The sequence below is a fragment of the Rattus norvegicus genome, chromosome 1 (genome assembly GCF_021556685.1).
Source record: "Rattus norvegicus strain SHRSP/BbbUtx chromosome 1, alternate assembly SHRSP_T2T, whole genome shotgun sequence".
In the NCBI taxonomy this organism is placed as follows: Eukaryota; Metazoa; Chordata; class Mammalia; order Rodentia; family Muridae; genus Rattus; species Rattus norvegicus.
Genome location: NC_141534.1, coordinates 19,366,003 through 19,382,741, shown reverse-complemented (window position 1 = coordinate 19,382,741; position 16,739 = coordinate 19,366,003). Strand labels below are relative to the sequence as shown.

Genomic DNA, 16,739 nt, shown 5'->3' with positions numbered 1-16,739 from the left:
TACTCCTGTAAGGTGCTTTCGGGAAGTGATTAGGTGATGAGGGAGCCCCCTTCTGCTTGGGATTGTACCCTGTGAAATATACCCAGAGAGCTCGCGATTCCTTTCTACTATATGGGGCCACAGCAAGCAGTCACCCACATACAAGGAATGAGCCCTTACCAGAAAGGAGGCTGCCTTCCACTTGGGCTTTCCAGCCAGCAGAAGTGTTAAACTAGCACTGCTATTGTTCATAAGCCAGCCAGGTATGGCATTTGGTTAAGGCAATCGAATAGACCAAGACACAGTTTCAGAGTAGAAGCTTAGGGAGGCATATAGTTCATCAGAAATCCATTTCTGCTTCTTGTGTTTTGCTGTTATAATACATTAACAATCTTTTCTTTCTCCAGAGAACACTGGTCTAAGCCACCTTGATGTGGAAGCACATTCACTACACATTCTTCAGATCACAAAACAGAAGGAAAAACAGGCATTATATACTCCATGAAAAGCATTTATATACATTCAGGTAACATGATTACATCTAGAAAATATAAACCAAATCAGCAATATTATTTTATTCATACTGTTCATACTTATTCATACTATATAAAGACCATTAATATTTTTCTTTTTTGCATTATATAAATTTTTCATGAAACGTTCACAATCTTAATTATATAGCTTTTCAACAAATGTTAGTTATTTTTACTGCTATGAGCAATAGTGACAATTAAAAAATATTAAAGAATATATTCCCCAGAAAAAGCAGAACCCCTAGCCAGTTACTGAAGTAATGATTCCCCCCTTCCTCACTAGCATTCTGCACTTCTCATTCTATTAAAGCTGCCTCTGCCAGACAAGCCCTAGCAAGCCTGTGCTCTCACCAGTTTTTTCTGATTATTATTACTTTTTGTATTTCAAAGTTTTAGAAGGTATGTGGTAACCATGCATTTCTGCTCATGGCATAATTATTATTCAACTTTTTTAATTTCATTTTTTATTTGTTTAGTTCTTTTATTTTTTCATTTTTCCTTTTTCCTCTTCCTCCTCCCTTCCCCTCCCCCTCCCCCTCCTCCTCCTCCTCTACTTCCTCCTCCTCCTCCTCTCCCTCCTCTTCTCTTGTTTTACTTTTCTGTTTTATCTTTTTAGACAGGGTCTCACTATGTGGCCTTGACTATCGTGGAACTTGCTCTGTGGACCATGCTGGCCTCAAACTCATAAGAGATTCACCTGACACTGCCTTCGAAGCGCTGGGATTAAAGGTGTACACCACTATTCACTCATTCCACTCCTCATTTAACTATTTTTTTTTTCTTAAGCAGCAGAGAATGTATGTAAGCTTCCTGAATGTATGGGAAAATCAGACCAGTTAAGACATGTACAGGGAACTGAGTGCAACTGGGGACCCTGTGGATTTTCAAGTATTAAAAACTGAGTGACAACATTTGAGTAAGTACTTCTCACCCCGTGTAAGCCATGTTAATTTCTAAATATGACTAGCCTTTTACAGACTGAAAGCTTAAGTTTTAGAACAGCTTAGAATGCCTTGAATTGGTACCTTCCAAAGGACTTTCAAAGTTGCTGAACATTTTAATCAATTTGGTTTTTCAGGAATATTAAAGACTAGTGAAAGCTTTCCTGGACCCCAGGGTATGGAACTTGGAGACAGGCGCTAGCCCTTAAGACCTGCTTTGGCATCAGTCAAAGGTCAATTTGAGTGCATAAGTTGTGTGTGTTATCACTTCAGTACCCTTTGGAAGAGGCTGTTTAGTCCCACCGTAGAAATGTGGAACTGAGTAACCTACCAGCCACCTGCGGGGGTAAGAGGCAGTATTATTATAGTCAATATCATAGTCTCCTTGCAAGAAGCAATTTACTTTCAGCCAAAATCATATTACTTTAGATTAATGCTTTTAATTTGAGTTTTATTGGTTTTGCAGACTTTTGCAAGGATTAATTTGTTTTGATTTTATGGAGCTATAAGTATAAGGGGTACATACCTGATTTTATGTTTGCACATATTTAGGTCACGTAATAAAACTGATTTATACCAAATGTAGGGGGATAGAAGAGTATTTGTCTTTAATGGCACTCTGCGTAATACAGTTCTCCAGTTTGAAACACTAGTTTAGGTATTACTTTCCTGCATTCGCTTTCCTGGTTTGGAGAAGTAAAAAAAACAAAACAAAACAAAACAAAAAACAACAACAACAACAACAACAAAAAAAACTAAAAAAACAACAAAAATAAAAACAAAAACAAAAAACAAAAAAACAACAAAAACAAAAACAAAAAACAAAAAAACAAACAAACAAACAAAAAAACCATGGACTAATGATGGCCATGACCATTTAGGATGCCTCATTTATCTCAACCCATGGACTTGCTGCTATTAGGGCTTGCACCTACCTTGAGCTCCTGAGTTGCATTTTCAAGACCATACAGAATTTTATACGGAGCAGGCAGTGGGCCGGTGAGGTTGATGTTCATGGCCATCTGCTCTAGATGAGCCAGGTCACCAAGAAGAAGGCCTGTACACTCATCTCCACAAACTGTGAAAGGGGAAGAACAAAGAGCATTTGTTCATGCGGAACTCTCCAGCCAGATGTTCAAAGATTCCAGCCGTGAAACGGTTTATGGCCCAACCATAAGTCTATGAACGATGATGGCATGCAGCATCTCAGTTCATTAATGTTATCACACCGACGACAGCTGACGAAGAATGAGAACAACAAAGGAGCAAGTAATATCTGTTACCCAGAATGTGAAAGACAGAGGGACCCAAGAAGAAGAGCAAATGGAGCTTGTAGGGGGGAGGAGGAAGCATATTGCAGAACTAGAAAGGAAAGGCAGAGCACAGAAAGTGAATCTATGAGAACATTGGAATGTTCTCTGTACCCAACATGCTGTTCATCCTCTGCAGTATGGCAGAGCATCTGTAGCAATTTCTCCTGCAAAGGCGTCATGTACTATGAAAAAAGGTCCGTAAGTACTATCTTGTTACATAATAAAAATTTTGCATGTGTCTGTATGTGCATTTATGTACAAGTGCAGGTTACATGTGGGCATTCTTTGTGCTTATGGAGGCCAGAGGTCAACGTTAGGTACTATCCCTGGACAACTTCCCCAAAGCTGGGATTATAGTCCCACCCAGCTTTCTACTTGAGTGCTAGGGATATGAACTTAGGTCCTCATAATTATATGGCAAGCGCTTTACTGACGGAGCCCTCTCCTCCTCCACTGGTGAATTTTAAATCAAAAGAAGGAATCTTTCTTTCTGTGGTGATTTTCTTCCTTGTTTTGATGTTCACCATTTTGGCCAGCATCTCCTCCTTCCCCAAGCATTTTCTCTTTCTCAGTGAGCTGCAGCTCCAGGAATCTCTGCCCTGATGATTAATTTTATCCAGTCTTGTAAGTAAGTAAGCAGCTCCCAAAGGGAGAGCACGGTCTAACCGTTACATAATTGATATTGCTGGTACTAGTCATATTATCTTTAGTGATCAGAAAGAGAAGCTATTCAAGTTTCCTAGAGGTGGTGGTAAGAGTTGGTAAAAAGAGAAATGGACTTTTGTTAGTATGTTATCCAGTTGAGCTTAAAATCAGCATCACAATTTCTAAAGAGAAAACATATTCACTCTGTGGAAAGTGTAAAAGCGTACATACTTAGTTTCGCCTGTCTTTTAAAGACAAGGTCTTATTTATATAGCCCAGGCTAGCAGTTAATGTGCTATACAACGGAGGATGATCTTAAAATTCTGATGCTCTGGACTCTACCTTCTGAGTGTTGAAATTACACGCATGAGCTACTCTGTCTTGTTTACGTAGTACAGGAACCCAGGGCACTGCGAGTGCCGCATAAATCCTCTGGCAACGAAGCAACATCCCTGTCCCCACATGTTGCACCATTCAGTTTCACATGTAGAGTAAGGCATGTATCTTTACACCAAGGAGAAGAGAATGTTGTAATTATGCTGTATACATAAATCCACATATACAAATACAAACTCTATCTTCTAGTCTGCTGATGGATCAAAACCACATCCATGTCAGAAGAGAGAAAAATACGTGACTTAGAAAACACTGAGTTCTGGAGCGGGATTGGCTTGTGCCCCAGACTGGCAAGAATTCAATTAGTTCTCTAAACAGCACTCCCCTGAGCACTTAATGGAGAGGAAACCATTAACAGAAGCTTGTAAACAAAGAGAAAGAAGTACAGAAGGGGAATTTTTGTGATAGGACAAGCAGTTAGAGGTAAGCTGCCATATCCCTTCACAGGGATCTAACAGCCCCAGCAGGGCTTTTAATAAATCACTTCCTTGCGGGTGGCCAGTGCAAGCGTAGCGTGTCATCTGAGTTACTCTGCAAGTTCCTGACATTTTACAAGTGAGTGAACAAGCATCTCAGGAGGCAGGGGCAGAAGTCGAGAGCTAGGACCAGGCCTCTTACTGTTGTTCCTGCTAGAAGGAAAGAAAATTTTTGAGTCATGGAAACAAAGTAAGAGGAAGAGAGAGCAGTGGCTTCTTCACACCCTTGGGCCGTGCGAGCTTCAGGAGACCTGTCGGAATTCGGCTAGAGATGACGAAGTGCTGGCCCGGTGTGGTTCTCAGACTCCATTTGGCTTCTGGATCACTGAGAGGGGTTTTAGAACTTCAGAGACAAGGCAAACTTTTGGATTTCTCATTCTGGAGGTAATGGGATGCCATGCTTTCTGATACTTATGTTGAAAATGCACTTCCCTGACAAGCTCAAAAGAGACACTGATACTTCTGGTTTGGGCACAATGCTGTGATAAAAGGTGGACCAGGAGTCTTGGCATCACCTGGGAGCTTAATAGACAAGCAGAACCTTGAGCATATTGATCCCAGACTGCACAAGTCACAGGCTGCACTTGAGAAAGAAAGAGTCCATGTAACCCACATAGGAAAGACTGGCCAGTCTGCTGGAGACCAGTGGTTCTCAGCCTGGGATACACAGCAGAACCACAGGGATTCACAGTGTGCTCTGACCTGGGCCTTCCCCTTTCCATCTCCTAAGAGTTGGGTTCAATATGTCCATGGAAAGCTCAGCCATGAGTATTTCTAAAAGATTCCAGTGGATTCTGGAAGCCAGGGTTTTGAAAGGGTGTGCTAATATGAAATGGTGGGAATTCCCCAAGGAGGAGGGTATTTTGCTTGTTATCTTCTCTGTCTGGGGATTTCACCTTCACAGACCTGGTTCATAAGCCATCAGTTTAAATGTTAAATGATTATTCTGAGAAGGGAAAGCTGACTACTGAAGTTAATTGTTAAGTGAGCTAATAAGTCGTAACTCTCTCCTGTATTCTTCATGTTTTAACAATTTAACTCTTGTGCCGGCTATTATATTTTATTGTTTACACATTGATAAGTTGTTTCTCCTTGAGTTGAGAACAGACTTTAAACATCTTTTGCTGAGGACTGGCCTTTTGCTTGTGTTGTCATGTTAAATACTGGCAACCTAAGGCCTGGTTGCTCCCAGGGATGAGTGTGTGCAGTGTACCCAAGTGACTCTATATAACCTTGCCCCGAGTTATCCTTGACTGGGGAAAAAAGATGCCTATGGACAATAACAGGGCAGAAAAGAGTTAGGCAGAGTGTTTGGATTCCTAGATTTGGGGTTTGAGAAGTCTACGAGGGAGAAAGAAGGTGGAGAGGAGAAAGACACCATGGGTTAGATGATTCCTGAGAGCATGCCCGTGAGGGCTGGCCAATTGGAGTTAAGTGCAGCTAAGACAAAACCTAGTAAGTAGTAACTTGGAGTTATCAATAGGAAATATATTTTTTTAAGATTTATTTATTTTATATATCTGTGTACATTGTGACTGTCTTCAGACACACCAGGAGGGCATTGGATCCCATTACAGATGGTTGTGAGCCACCATGTGGTTGCTGGGAATAGAAGTAACGTTCAGCTACTGAGTTATCTCCCCAGCGCAGGAAAATAGAGGATAGATATCTGACCAGCTCTAGTGCTGATTAAGGCTTATTATAATAATAAAAGTTTTGTGTCCTTTGTCTGGAAACTGAATGATCAAAGGCAGGATAGATAAAGCAGATAGGAGATTAAACATTCGTGATAATAATCCTTGCCACAACGTCTAGGACACTGTACACAGTAAAAATTCAATGGATGTTTGCACATTGTTATCTTTGCTAAAGAAGGATAAGAAAGTATTTTGGACAAGAATAACAGGGGTCAGCATGGCATAATTATGCACATTCCTGAAAAGAAAGGAAAAACAGGGAGGTGATGTTTGAATGTGAGAATGCTGTGTTTAATGGCAAACAAAGAGCCACATAGATGCCTAAGGAATACAAAACAAATAAGAACAACCGTTGGAGGAAAATATGGTAGCGTGGGTGACTACAGAGGACATCTCAAATCAAGATGGATGGCTGCTCTTGTTATGCTCCTGGCAACATACCTAGAGAAGTTTATATCCCACCCCTGAAAGAGTTGCTTATCTGTGTTATTGCTTCTCAACTCAGAATAGCTAAGAGAATCAGCTTAGAGGTGAATGAATAACGAAAATGTGAAAAAAAAATCACGCAACAGAACTGCCTTCGGCTATGAAAAATTGATATTATGGAATTTGAAGGTAAGTGGGTGGAAGCAGAAAAACATTATAAAACAGTTTTGATTCCTCTTCAGTTATTGAAATGAAACTCACTTAATTGCCTTTCCAAGAACTCACAGGTGTCCTTTTAAGTCTCTGGATCCAAGGGTCTACTATTCGTTCCTATGTTATGGCCACTGTATTTGCTTTTTAAGGTACAAAGCAAAGCAAATTTCTATAAGCGAAAGGTAAGTTTTATAGTAAGTGCCAGGTATTACTTTCACGTCTGTCTGAATCGTTCAAAAAGACGTATGAATGTAACAGCCACAGGGGACTTTTCAAAGCTTCTACCCAACTGAACCATGGAGTTTTAAGGTGTATACACTGGTCGGGTTACCATTTACTTAATGGCTTGTCATTTTATTCTGACACAAACCAGTTTACTTATGCCTCAAACTACCTTAAAGTGTATGGAGTGTATGGCGATGGGCACGCAAATGAAAACAAATTGAATTTACTAGGACAGGAAGTTCTGAAGAGCATGGAGAGACATGGGGGCCTTCTCATCTGATAAGAACAGCTCTCCGATAAGACTGCTGGGTAAATTAACACCTGTCTCATAATCAGGACACCCTCCAAACCTCTCCAGACCATTCTCCTCATTCTATAATACAGGTAAGATCATAAAGCTAGAGCCTGCCAAAAATGCATGAACGTAAAAGCAAATATTTCAAGACTATGATTAGATTTTACATGACTAAACACTTCCGAGTCTTTGTCTATAAAAGTGTCAGGATAAATTTGTGTCTGATATTAACAAATGCGGTACTAAATCCAGATCGTTATAGCTGGGCACACTGAAGGGGCAAATCGTGCAGCCGATATTGCACATCTTTCTGTTAGCAATTAGTTCAAAATATTGCATTTCCACCAGGATCCCCCATGCATAGTAATTGCCGGCTTACTATCACAAAAAATTCACAAACCACATTTAAAAAACGAAGAAGCTGAAGCCGAAATGAGCACACTGACTACTTGCAAAGGCCAAACTCTTTAAGTAATTTTAGACAGAGATTCAAAAATTGTCTGCTCAGATCAACTAGGGGTAAGTGAATATAAACTCACATTTTTAACAGAAGATAAAATGTATGCCATAATATGTATCTGTTAACTTAATTAGGAGAACTCAAAGACATTGATATATATCTTTGGCTCTGGCTCTGATTGTGTGTGTGTGCATGCGTGCGTGCATGCGTGCGTGCGCGCATGTGTGTGTGTGTGTGTGCGCGCGCATGCGTGCGTGTGTGTGTCGCTTATTCGCTTGAAAAAGCAACCCTCAAGCAGGACAGATAGTTCACATTTACAACCACTGTGTTTTAGAGGAAAAGACAGGAGAATTGAGAGTTCAAAGCCAGCCTGGGATACATGGAGAATACGAAGCTAACCTGAGGTGAAATCCCTGTCTTAAGAAACAAGGAAACTTTGTATTACCCGATTTGGGGCTTAATTAAAAACAGATTCGGTGTAATATTTCATCATTTGTAAATCAGAGTCTGTTGTAAGATTTGATTTCAGACATATTCAAAAAGTTTATTCACCTATTCTTTCTTTTGTTAAGAGGAAAAGTATTTGGTAATTGTTAGACTAGCATGGGAAGGCCCATTATGAGAAAGCACCACCTCCTAGGCTCCACCTCTAGGTGGAGACGCGCTGTCTCCTTGTTTAGAGTTAATCCCGTTGGTCAGATCAAATGGCCTAGCTAAGGGAGGCAGGTTCACCTTAAGCCATATTACAGAGGCAGAGAAACTGTCCCTAAGGAGATGGTCTACTTTATTTTCCCAGAATTCCTGTCATCTTGGACAGTCCCTATGAGGCACGGTGAGATTCTGCTGGTCAGACTGCCTTTCTGAATCCTGACTTAGACAGCACTAACTCTTCTTGTTCCTTCTCCTGTCTTTTTCTTTCCAATGCCCAGCAGAGCCTCATTCTGCTTTTCCTGGTACTATAGGCTTTACTTTTCCTTCGAAGCCCACTTCCCTGCTGTGTGCGTGCCTGTTTACCTTGTGGCCAGCATCCATGCTGTCTTAAGCTCAGACAGCATTGCTTTGTTTCTTTCTCTTTTATATTCTCTCCTCTGGGTGCTGCTGAAATCCACAGCTTGCCTACGCTGAAGTTTTCTTCTCCTCTTCTCCTTTTCTCCCTCCTCTCTCTCTCTTCTTTCTTTCTTTCTTTCTTTCTTTCTTTCTTTCTTTCTTCCTTCCTTCCTTCCTTCCTTCCTCCCTTCCTTCCTTCCTTCCTTCTTTCCATCCTCCCTTTCCTTTCTTTTTTGCTTTTTAATAAAATCATCCCAGGCCTTCTGTTTAACTTTGTTCTTACATCCTTTTACTGCGACTAAGAATTATAAGAGGGGACCCTGATTTCTCTGGTCACATCAGATAACAACAAAAACATCTCCCAAATTTCTACTAATGTGAATTTAGGTAGAGATTCAAAAGTCTTTAGATATAGAAGCTGCAAAATACAATGTGTGTATCATTTAAACAAAACCAAATTATGAGTCAGGAAAAGCACAATTTGGAAAGAACTCAGACAGTACAGTGCTTGGCACATAATATGAGGACCTGAGTTTGAGCCTCAGGACATCCTTAATAACCCAGGTATGATGGGAAGTCAGAAACAGGTGGATGCACTGGGCTTAGTGGCCATCCAATCCAGAGGAGTCAGTGAGTCCTGGACCACAGAGAGCCGGTCTCAAAACAAGGGCACAGAACTTGAGGAAAACTAACACCTACAGTTGTTCTCTCTCTTCTACATATATGTACACAAAATTGCACACATAGCAGCAAAATACAGAACACACACACACATACACACACACAGAGTAAAATTCAATGGAGAAAAATAAAGCAGAAAAGACGTGCCTATTGCAGTTCAGTGATGATATAATTTTTCAAAAACAAAATGGAATCATAAAAGCATATAAACACCAGAGGAATATAGCTTTTGTCTGCATAACAGTTACACCATAGTGGGCAAGTACTTTGTCAGCTCTAGCTCACATGATCCTAACAGCAGTTTGGCGAGGATGGAAACCGTCATGGACAGTGGTTAGGACTGTAGAAAGAATGAGTGCAGAAAGGAAAGCGGAACGTAGAGAGAGCCTAAGAAAGGTTGTCACGGACATGGAGTATAGAGAACTAGAGATAATTAAGAAAAGTGTGATTCAGCCCTAAGCCAAGGAAATATTTCATCCAAAACTAATGAGACGTTCAAAACACCTTGCTTTTAAAAGTAGCCAAAGTGTTAACAGGAGAGGTCAGGTTCTGCCCTGGCCTGCTTTCTATTGAGAGGCTAAGCATAATGATCAAAAGCAACTTGGGGAGGAATGGGTTATTATCATCTCGCAGTTTTATAATCCATCATGACAGGAAGTCAGGACAGGGACCTGGAGGCAGAAAGGGAAGCAGAAGCCGTGGAGGGATGCTGTTTTCTGACTGACTTGCTCTTCATATCTTGCTTAGTTTGTTTTCTTAGACAGCCCAGATTCACCTGGCCAAGAATGACACCGCCCATGGTGGGCTGGGTCCTCCCATACCAGTCTTTATTAATAAAAACAAACAAACAGACAACAAAGCAAATCAAACCAAATCAACAACCAAAAATCTTTCCCAAGTCTTTCCTACAGGTCAGTTTGATGGAGACATTTTTCTTACCTGTAAATCACTCTTCGCAAATGACCCAAGTGTGTGTCAAGTTGACAAGAAAACTAACTAGCATTTTTATAAAGATACTTTCAATATGTATTATTTCAGTTCTAGAGATTATGAACCAATAGGTGAGTCTACTCTTCTTTGGGGAGGGGGTATTAATAAACCTCTTGGGCTCATTCAGAGTGAAAAATTGAAGTAGACTTTAGTTTACTCTTAAATCAACGCCTGATTCAAATGAAGGCAATAATGACTAGCAGTCTCCATTAGCCACCTGCCCGGTGCCTTAATTTTCTAAGGCACAGGGTTGTCAATGTAACACGAAGAGAAGTCATCCAGAACCAGCCTCACAAATGTTGTTTTACACAACAGTAGTACAGAATGATGCAGAGTAGACTGTTAACAAGAAAAACAAGCGTGTACTACTACTAAAAGAGATAAGTAGAGGAAGGCTCATAAACTACCTTAGCACACCGCTCTGCACTTGAATTTGAACATCACGGCATGGCTTAAAGTTCTACAAAGCTACGGCCAACATACTAGCCTTTGCAAAGTAGCCTCCTTGAAAACTAAGCGGTGGTAGAGACAGTATGACATTTAGGGGTGAGAATACAGGGTGATCACATTTGACCATAGATTAATAAATCACTTCCGGACATCTTGTTAAGTCATATTTTGGAACAGTAAGTATTATGTATTTGTATAATGACAGGATTCCACTATGTGTTATAGGAAAGACTAAGTGTCCTTAGTAGTCTTCTTTGATTAGAATGGGTCACCAGTATTCTAGAAATAACAAGGGCTTGTATCTTATGATGGTGAGGTGCTTATTGGCAACTAGCTATTTAGAATGTTGGGCCAGCGAGATAACCTGGTGATTAAGGAGGATGGCTGACAAACTCAGTGATCTGATTTTGATTCCCACAACTTACACAGTGTAAGGAGAGGATAAACTTCCTCAGGTTGTCCACTGACCTCCATATGGGTTCCATAGCATGGACGGCACCCTCACCAATAAAGACTATGAAATAAGATATAAAGAAGATGGACCCTCACTGTGTCTCTGCAGAATTGAGAACATTTGTAATTGCAATACTGATAAGAGAAGCACCTTTTTATATGCTACATTTTAAATAAATTGTGATATAAATAATAAAACAGATATGTCACAAATACCTCTTATGCACTGGCTAGAACCATAAGCACGAATTTGATATTTATAAGCTATGAGGTGGAATTTTGGGTTCATTCTATGGAGTAAGATTTTGTCAAAGTTGCTAATTTTAATTGCAGTTCCCCAGGAGTTTTCTATATTTTACTCTGCCACTCATGGTCTATTTTAAACATCGTGTGAGTTAGTCTGTTAACTATACATTTAAAGAAAATAGGACATGAACAAATCAACTTTTGGATTTCAGAAATTTTTTCTTTGGCATTGAATACATAACAGCTTTCATGTTTGTTCTCAAGTTTCAGGGTAGGTGGGTATTCTCATTTTATGAAATGACATATCAGTTATAAATAAGAGAGGAGGATGGATTTGTAATACTTAACTTGACCAAATAGAAACTCTGTTCTATGAATTACAATAAAATATTCAAAAGCACAAATACACCTAAGGGATAAACATAATCCAGCTGTCCTAAGTAAATCCTTTTGTTTTAAAGTTTGGATTAGGATGTAGTTCAATAGTAGACTGCCTGGATAGTATGAAAAACAAGCAAACAAACAACAAACAAACAACAAACCAACCAACCAAAATCCTCTGAGTTAGAAATAAGAAGAAAGAAAAGTCATGAATTAACCTAAGCACTGACATCATGAATCTTTTTACTGCAATGAAGTATAGCCTCTTTAGACAATGCCTGGTGAGTAAGTATTGATATTAATTAAATATATGATATTTCAAATTTAAAGACAGGCTCTAAAAGAACAACAGATGACATTGTGTTGATAAGACAGCTCAGCAGGCTTGCTCCCAAACCTGACAACATGAGTTTTATCCTTCGGATCACAAGGTGAAAAGACAGAAAGCAATTTCTCTGAATTGTTCTCTGACCTCTGGAAACATGCCTTTTTTATACTCAGACATGTTCACAGGTACACACACACATACATGAACACTCATACACATACACATACATGGACTAAATACCTAGAAAAATGTAAATGCCATGAAATAATTAAAAAAAAAACAAATAAACTGTAAAGCCTATCTAACATGTTGCTTAAAATAGTGGATTTCTCTGATTATATCCCTTCTTGTCCTAACATGTTTCAAATTATAAAACCTTATGTGTCTTCTACACTATGGTCTATGGGTCTCATGCCACTCCTCTGAATTAGGATCACCAGGGGGCTGAGATAAGGCCAGAACTGGTTCTTAGTGACATTTACAGATAGGCTGCAAGAATGACCAGGAATGCATAGGGGTTGAACACAACCCAGACACTGGGACGTCCCCTGCAAGGTGAGCCTCTAAACATTGTTATGACAAACCTGTTTGTGGTGAAAGGAGTGCTTCAGGGGATGTCTGACATCTGAACTTGGAATCTGAAGGGGCTGGGTACTGAGTAATTATTGACTCAGTGGAGTGAGTTAATCACTATGATGGTGCTAAAGCCGGCTTACTGAGAGACTCTGGGGCCTCCATATTTCCCAATGAAACAATTATTGTATAAATTATTATTATTATTATTGAAATATAGTATATACAATGATTGCATCCTGTAGGAAATCTCTCTTCCCTTCCCAGTTGATTTCTTTTTCAGACAGGGTCTCATGAAGCCCAGGCTGTCCTCAAACTTGTACAGTATCCAAGGGTGACCTTGAACTGCTGATCATGTTGTCTCTTCTACTTCTCAAGTACTAGCTTACAAGCATTCACCATCACACCAGGTTGAGGAAAGTCCTTTTTAAATACAGTTGCTTTATTGACCATGATGCTCATAAATAACTAACAGACATTTGCAGAAATTCAGGTAGTGAGAGGCATCACAGGATTTCCTCATTTGTTCTGTGTTGTCCAAACTTTATAGCATAAATCTACATCTTTTATTAAACAAATAGTGAGTCTGTGGATCTTAGGCCTATGGTTGTATGCAAATGTCCTGTATAACACAGTACCATGTTCAATGGCTATACATGATGAAAAGTAGTTTAGGAATGAAAAAAAATAAGGATTAAAAACAAAACATTTAAATTTATGATATGAATCGATTTCAATTGTGTTTCTTAAAGAATTAATAAAGGAGAACCAATTTAACTCTCATATAATCCATACAAAGAAATCATCAGAGCAGTATCTGGTTTCTACCAAGCCGAGACATAACTCTTCTCACAGCCAACACGACACTCACCGAGAGCAGCATGGACATTTATTTTTCTTACTTCTCATATTCTGTCTCTGCACTGAGGTCCTTCTCCTAACTCACACCCCCAGGCAGTGTAAAAGCCCACTGTGATCCCATGTGATGAAGCAGGCCCCAAAGATAAGATACACCCGGTCAGTCTAGTCTTTGGTCCCTTGATCTAATTTAGCTTGGGGATAGAGAAGTCTCTTACAAAGAGAATTGAGGATGAGGCAGAGTTAAGTCCTCGCTGATTCTTGTTTTCTTAAGATACGTTCAAAGCAGGGGTAGGAAGTAGGAATTGAGAGCTGTAGGCTGAGGGAGGGGAGCAGCTGAAGCAAACCACAGCATGTTTGTACTAAACCGCAGAAACTGCCAACGATGAGAAAGGAAGGAAAATCCAGAGTAGCTCTGTGTAATGGTTCTTCGGGTCAACGTAAAGAAGGGTGGATGGAAAGGTGCAGAAGCAAGAGGGAACCAGTAAGCCTGGAGGAAGATTATAGAAGTAATGTCTACTTATACAACATAGCTATACATAATATAGGACAGAGGTACAGAGAGCAAAGAAAGTTCCACAATTTAACCTTTTATCACGAGATAAGAGTCATTGTAATATTCCAGAAGGAAATGAAAATCTCCAGGTCACAGAAATGGGGATGAACCCCATGGTCAACGGGTGAAAATGCACTGCTAGACAAGAATAATGCGAACGGACAGTCCAAGGTTAAGTGGCTGTCACCACGGGCTCAGTGCTCTTCACATGAATATCAGATAGAGAAAGTGGAAAATAGAGATGTACGTCAGGGATGAGTTAAATGTTCGTATGATACATTTATTCAATATGTAAATAAAGAATTAATCACCAGAAAAAGAACATGAAGCTAATTTGGCTGGGAAAAAAATCACAGTTCTTTTTGAAAACAAATGTTTAGAAGAGTAATCCTTTTATTTCATCTTTCGTTGCCCTTAATGTGCTGTTTAACGTCTACATGCCTCATTAAATGTGTTCCTTTTCCCAGGTTGACACCTGCATGATTAATAAATCGATTATTCATAGTTCAGTGATTATTGAGATGTGTTTATATGTTACTCAGCTGGTTATATATCCATGATATATGACGGAAAAAATTAATTTTCCAATAATGAAACAGTGCTGTGGAATATTTGGCAGCCCACTAAAAACCATTTATTTATTTAATTAATCAATTAATTAATTTATTTATGTGTGTCTGTGTGTGTGTCTGTGTATGTGTGTGTCTGTGTGTGTCTGTATGTGTATGTGTGTGTGCATATGTGTGTCTGTGTGTATATGTGTCTGTGTGTATATGTGTCTGTGTGTATATGTGTCTGTGTGTATGTGTGTGTGTGTCTGTGTATATGTGTCTGTGTGTGTGTGTGTGTGTGTGTGAGAGAGAGAGAGAGAGAGAGACAGAGACAGAGACAGAGACAGAGAGAGGAGAGAGAGAGAGAGAGAACTGTACTATAATGTCTTGGTATCTTCTCTTTATAGTCTTTCCTCACACCAACCCTCACTCTTAGTGTTACCTCTTATTCCCCATCATGGTGCAAAGGTCACGAGGGAGGCTCTGCACAGGTGGCTTAAGTGCTCCAACACTCACCGAGTCACCCCCAGAGGCCTTCTCATGTACTTCAAGCATTACATATTTTCATTAAAGAGACTTGGAATTCAGAGAAAACCCTGCATCCGAGTGTAAACACATTTTTATTTGTGGATGTGCAGTGTGTCTCTGTGTGGGTGTGTGCACGTGAGTGCAGGTGCCTATGGCCTTCGGAAGAGCCCTTTGGATCCCCTGGAGCTAGAGTTACAGGCAGTTATGACCCCCTGGCATGGGTGCTTGGCACTGAACTTGGGTCCTCTGAAAGAGCCACAAGTACTCATTGTCTGAGCTATCTCTTTAGTTCCTAGCCCACATTTAAAAATTTAAAACTTAAAAAAATTTCCGAATGGCCCAGTCTGAACATTTTAACCTAGTTTTAATCCCACCTTTAGCTTTTGAGGCAACTTTTTATCAAGCTGGAGCACGACCTAAGTTCTAAAAATGCAGCTCAGGATGAGACACAATGAGACCATGGTAAAGGGAAGACGAGTCTGCACACTGAAATCTGTAAATACCACAGGAAAATGTGGTGAAATAAATCTCTTTAAGAAGAGCTTAGCCTGGCTCACTAGTCTCCCTTTGACTTTATAAATAACTTATTCTAGATTTGAATTGATATAAGTAATTTTCAGTGTTACATATTTAAACTACTGAATCCAATGTAATTTCAACACTGAATCCAGAATCAGGTGCCATGAGAGACAGTCAAATAGGCAAGGGTGGCGGATGTGGGGGGGAGGGGGGTGAACAATCAATCCTCCACTGCTGACGGAGTCAGTAAAAGTACTTAAACACTTGAATGTACTGTAACCACATCCAGTGTTTGTAGTTCAAGAAGAAACCGCAAAGCATTATGTAAAAGCCGTGGAAAGAAATCAGTTTTAATTCAAGGCTTAAAATGCCTATCTAGCCAATTACAAATTCAGGAGGATTCTAAAAATTTAATACAACGGGATCTTTAATCTGTCACAAAGGCAGCGCCAACTTTGGGCGAAATGGCAAATCCTGAGATGGGCAAAAATAAGACTTGCCTGGGGGAGCGTCATCGTAGGTGTTCAATGAATTGACTAAAGCATGCTGAGAATTTTTCCACAGCTCTTTGCTTAGCGGGAGGGAAACAAAGACAGCATGCCAGCAGGGGAAGGTGGGTAGACAGCTTCAGAAAGGAGGCAGAGTAGCACCAGCTACAGCAAACAAGGAAATGCAGACGGAGCTTGTAGGAACTGAGACAGACATGGAGGGCAGGACCACAGAACTAGCTGCTAAGTTAGTATACGTACAGACACACTCTGCGCCCTCGCGCGCATGCCCGTGCTCGCAGCCATCACACTTCCTTCCTGTGGCTCCAGGACGGCACGTGCAGAGTCCCGTGACCGGGTCACAGGGAACTGGCAGGGAGCCATAAGGGTCACACTCACATTCTTGGCAGGAGCCTCCAGGGCTGCTTGGGCTGCCAGCGTAGCCTGGGGCACACCTAGATTGGAATAGGAGAAAAGAATGGAGATCAATG

The 16,739-nt window shown here is 40.3% G+C and overlaps 1 protein-coding gene across 7 annotated transcripts in view; it reads right to left on the bottom strand.

Moving 5' to 3' along the window:
• Lama2 (laminin subunit alpha 2) overlaps positions 1-16,739 on the bottom strand; it is a 647,938-nt gene that overhangs the window by 173,078 nt on the left and 458,121 nt on the right. For 6 of the 7 annotated variants that reach the window (XR_015627326.1, NM_001427039.1, XM_087564082.1 and 3 more), the window contains 2 exons: positions 16,510-16,703; positions 2,389-2,531 (listed from right to left, as the gene is read on the bottom strand). Coding sequence is in view for 5 of the 7 variants with exons in the window: in NM_001427039.1 (NP_001413968.1) it covers positions 2,389-2,531; positions 16,510-16,703 (337 nt within the window). In the remaining 2 variants the exon portion in view is untranslated. The remainder of the gene's footprint in view (positions 1-2,388; positions 2,532-16,509; positions 16,704-16,739) is intronic. The other variant, XR_015627317.1, reaches the window with a different exon arrangement.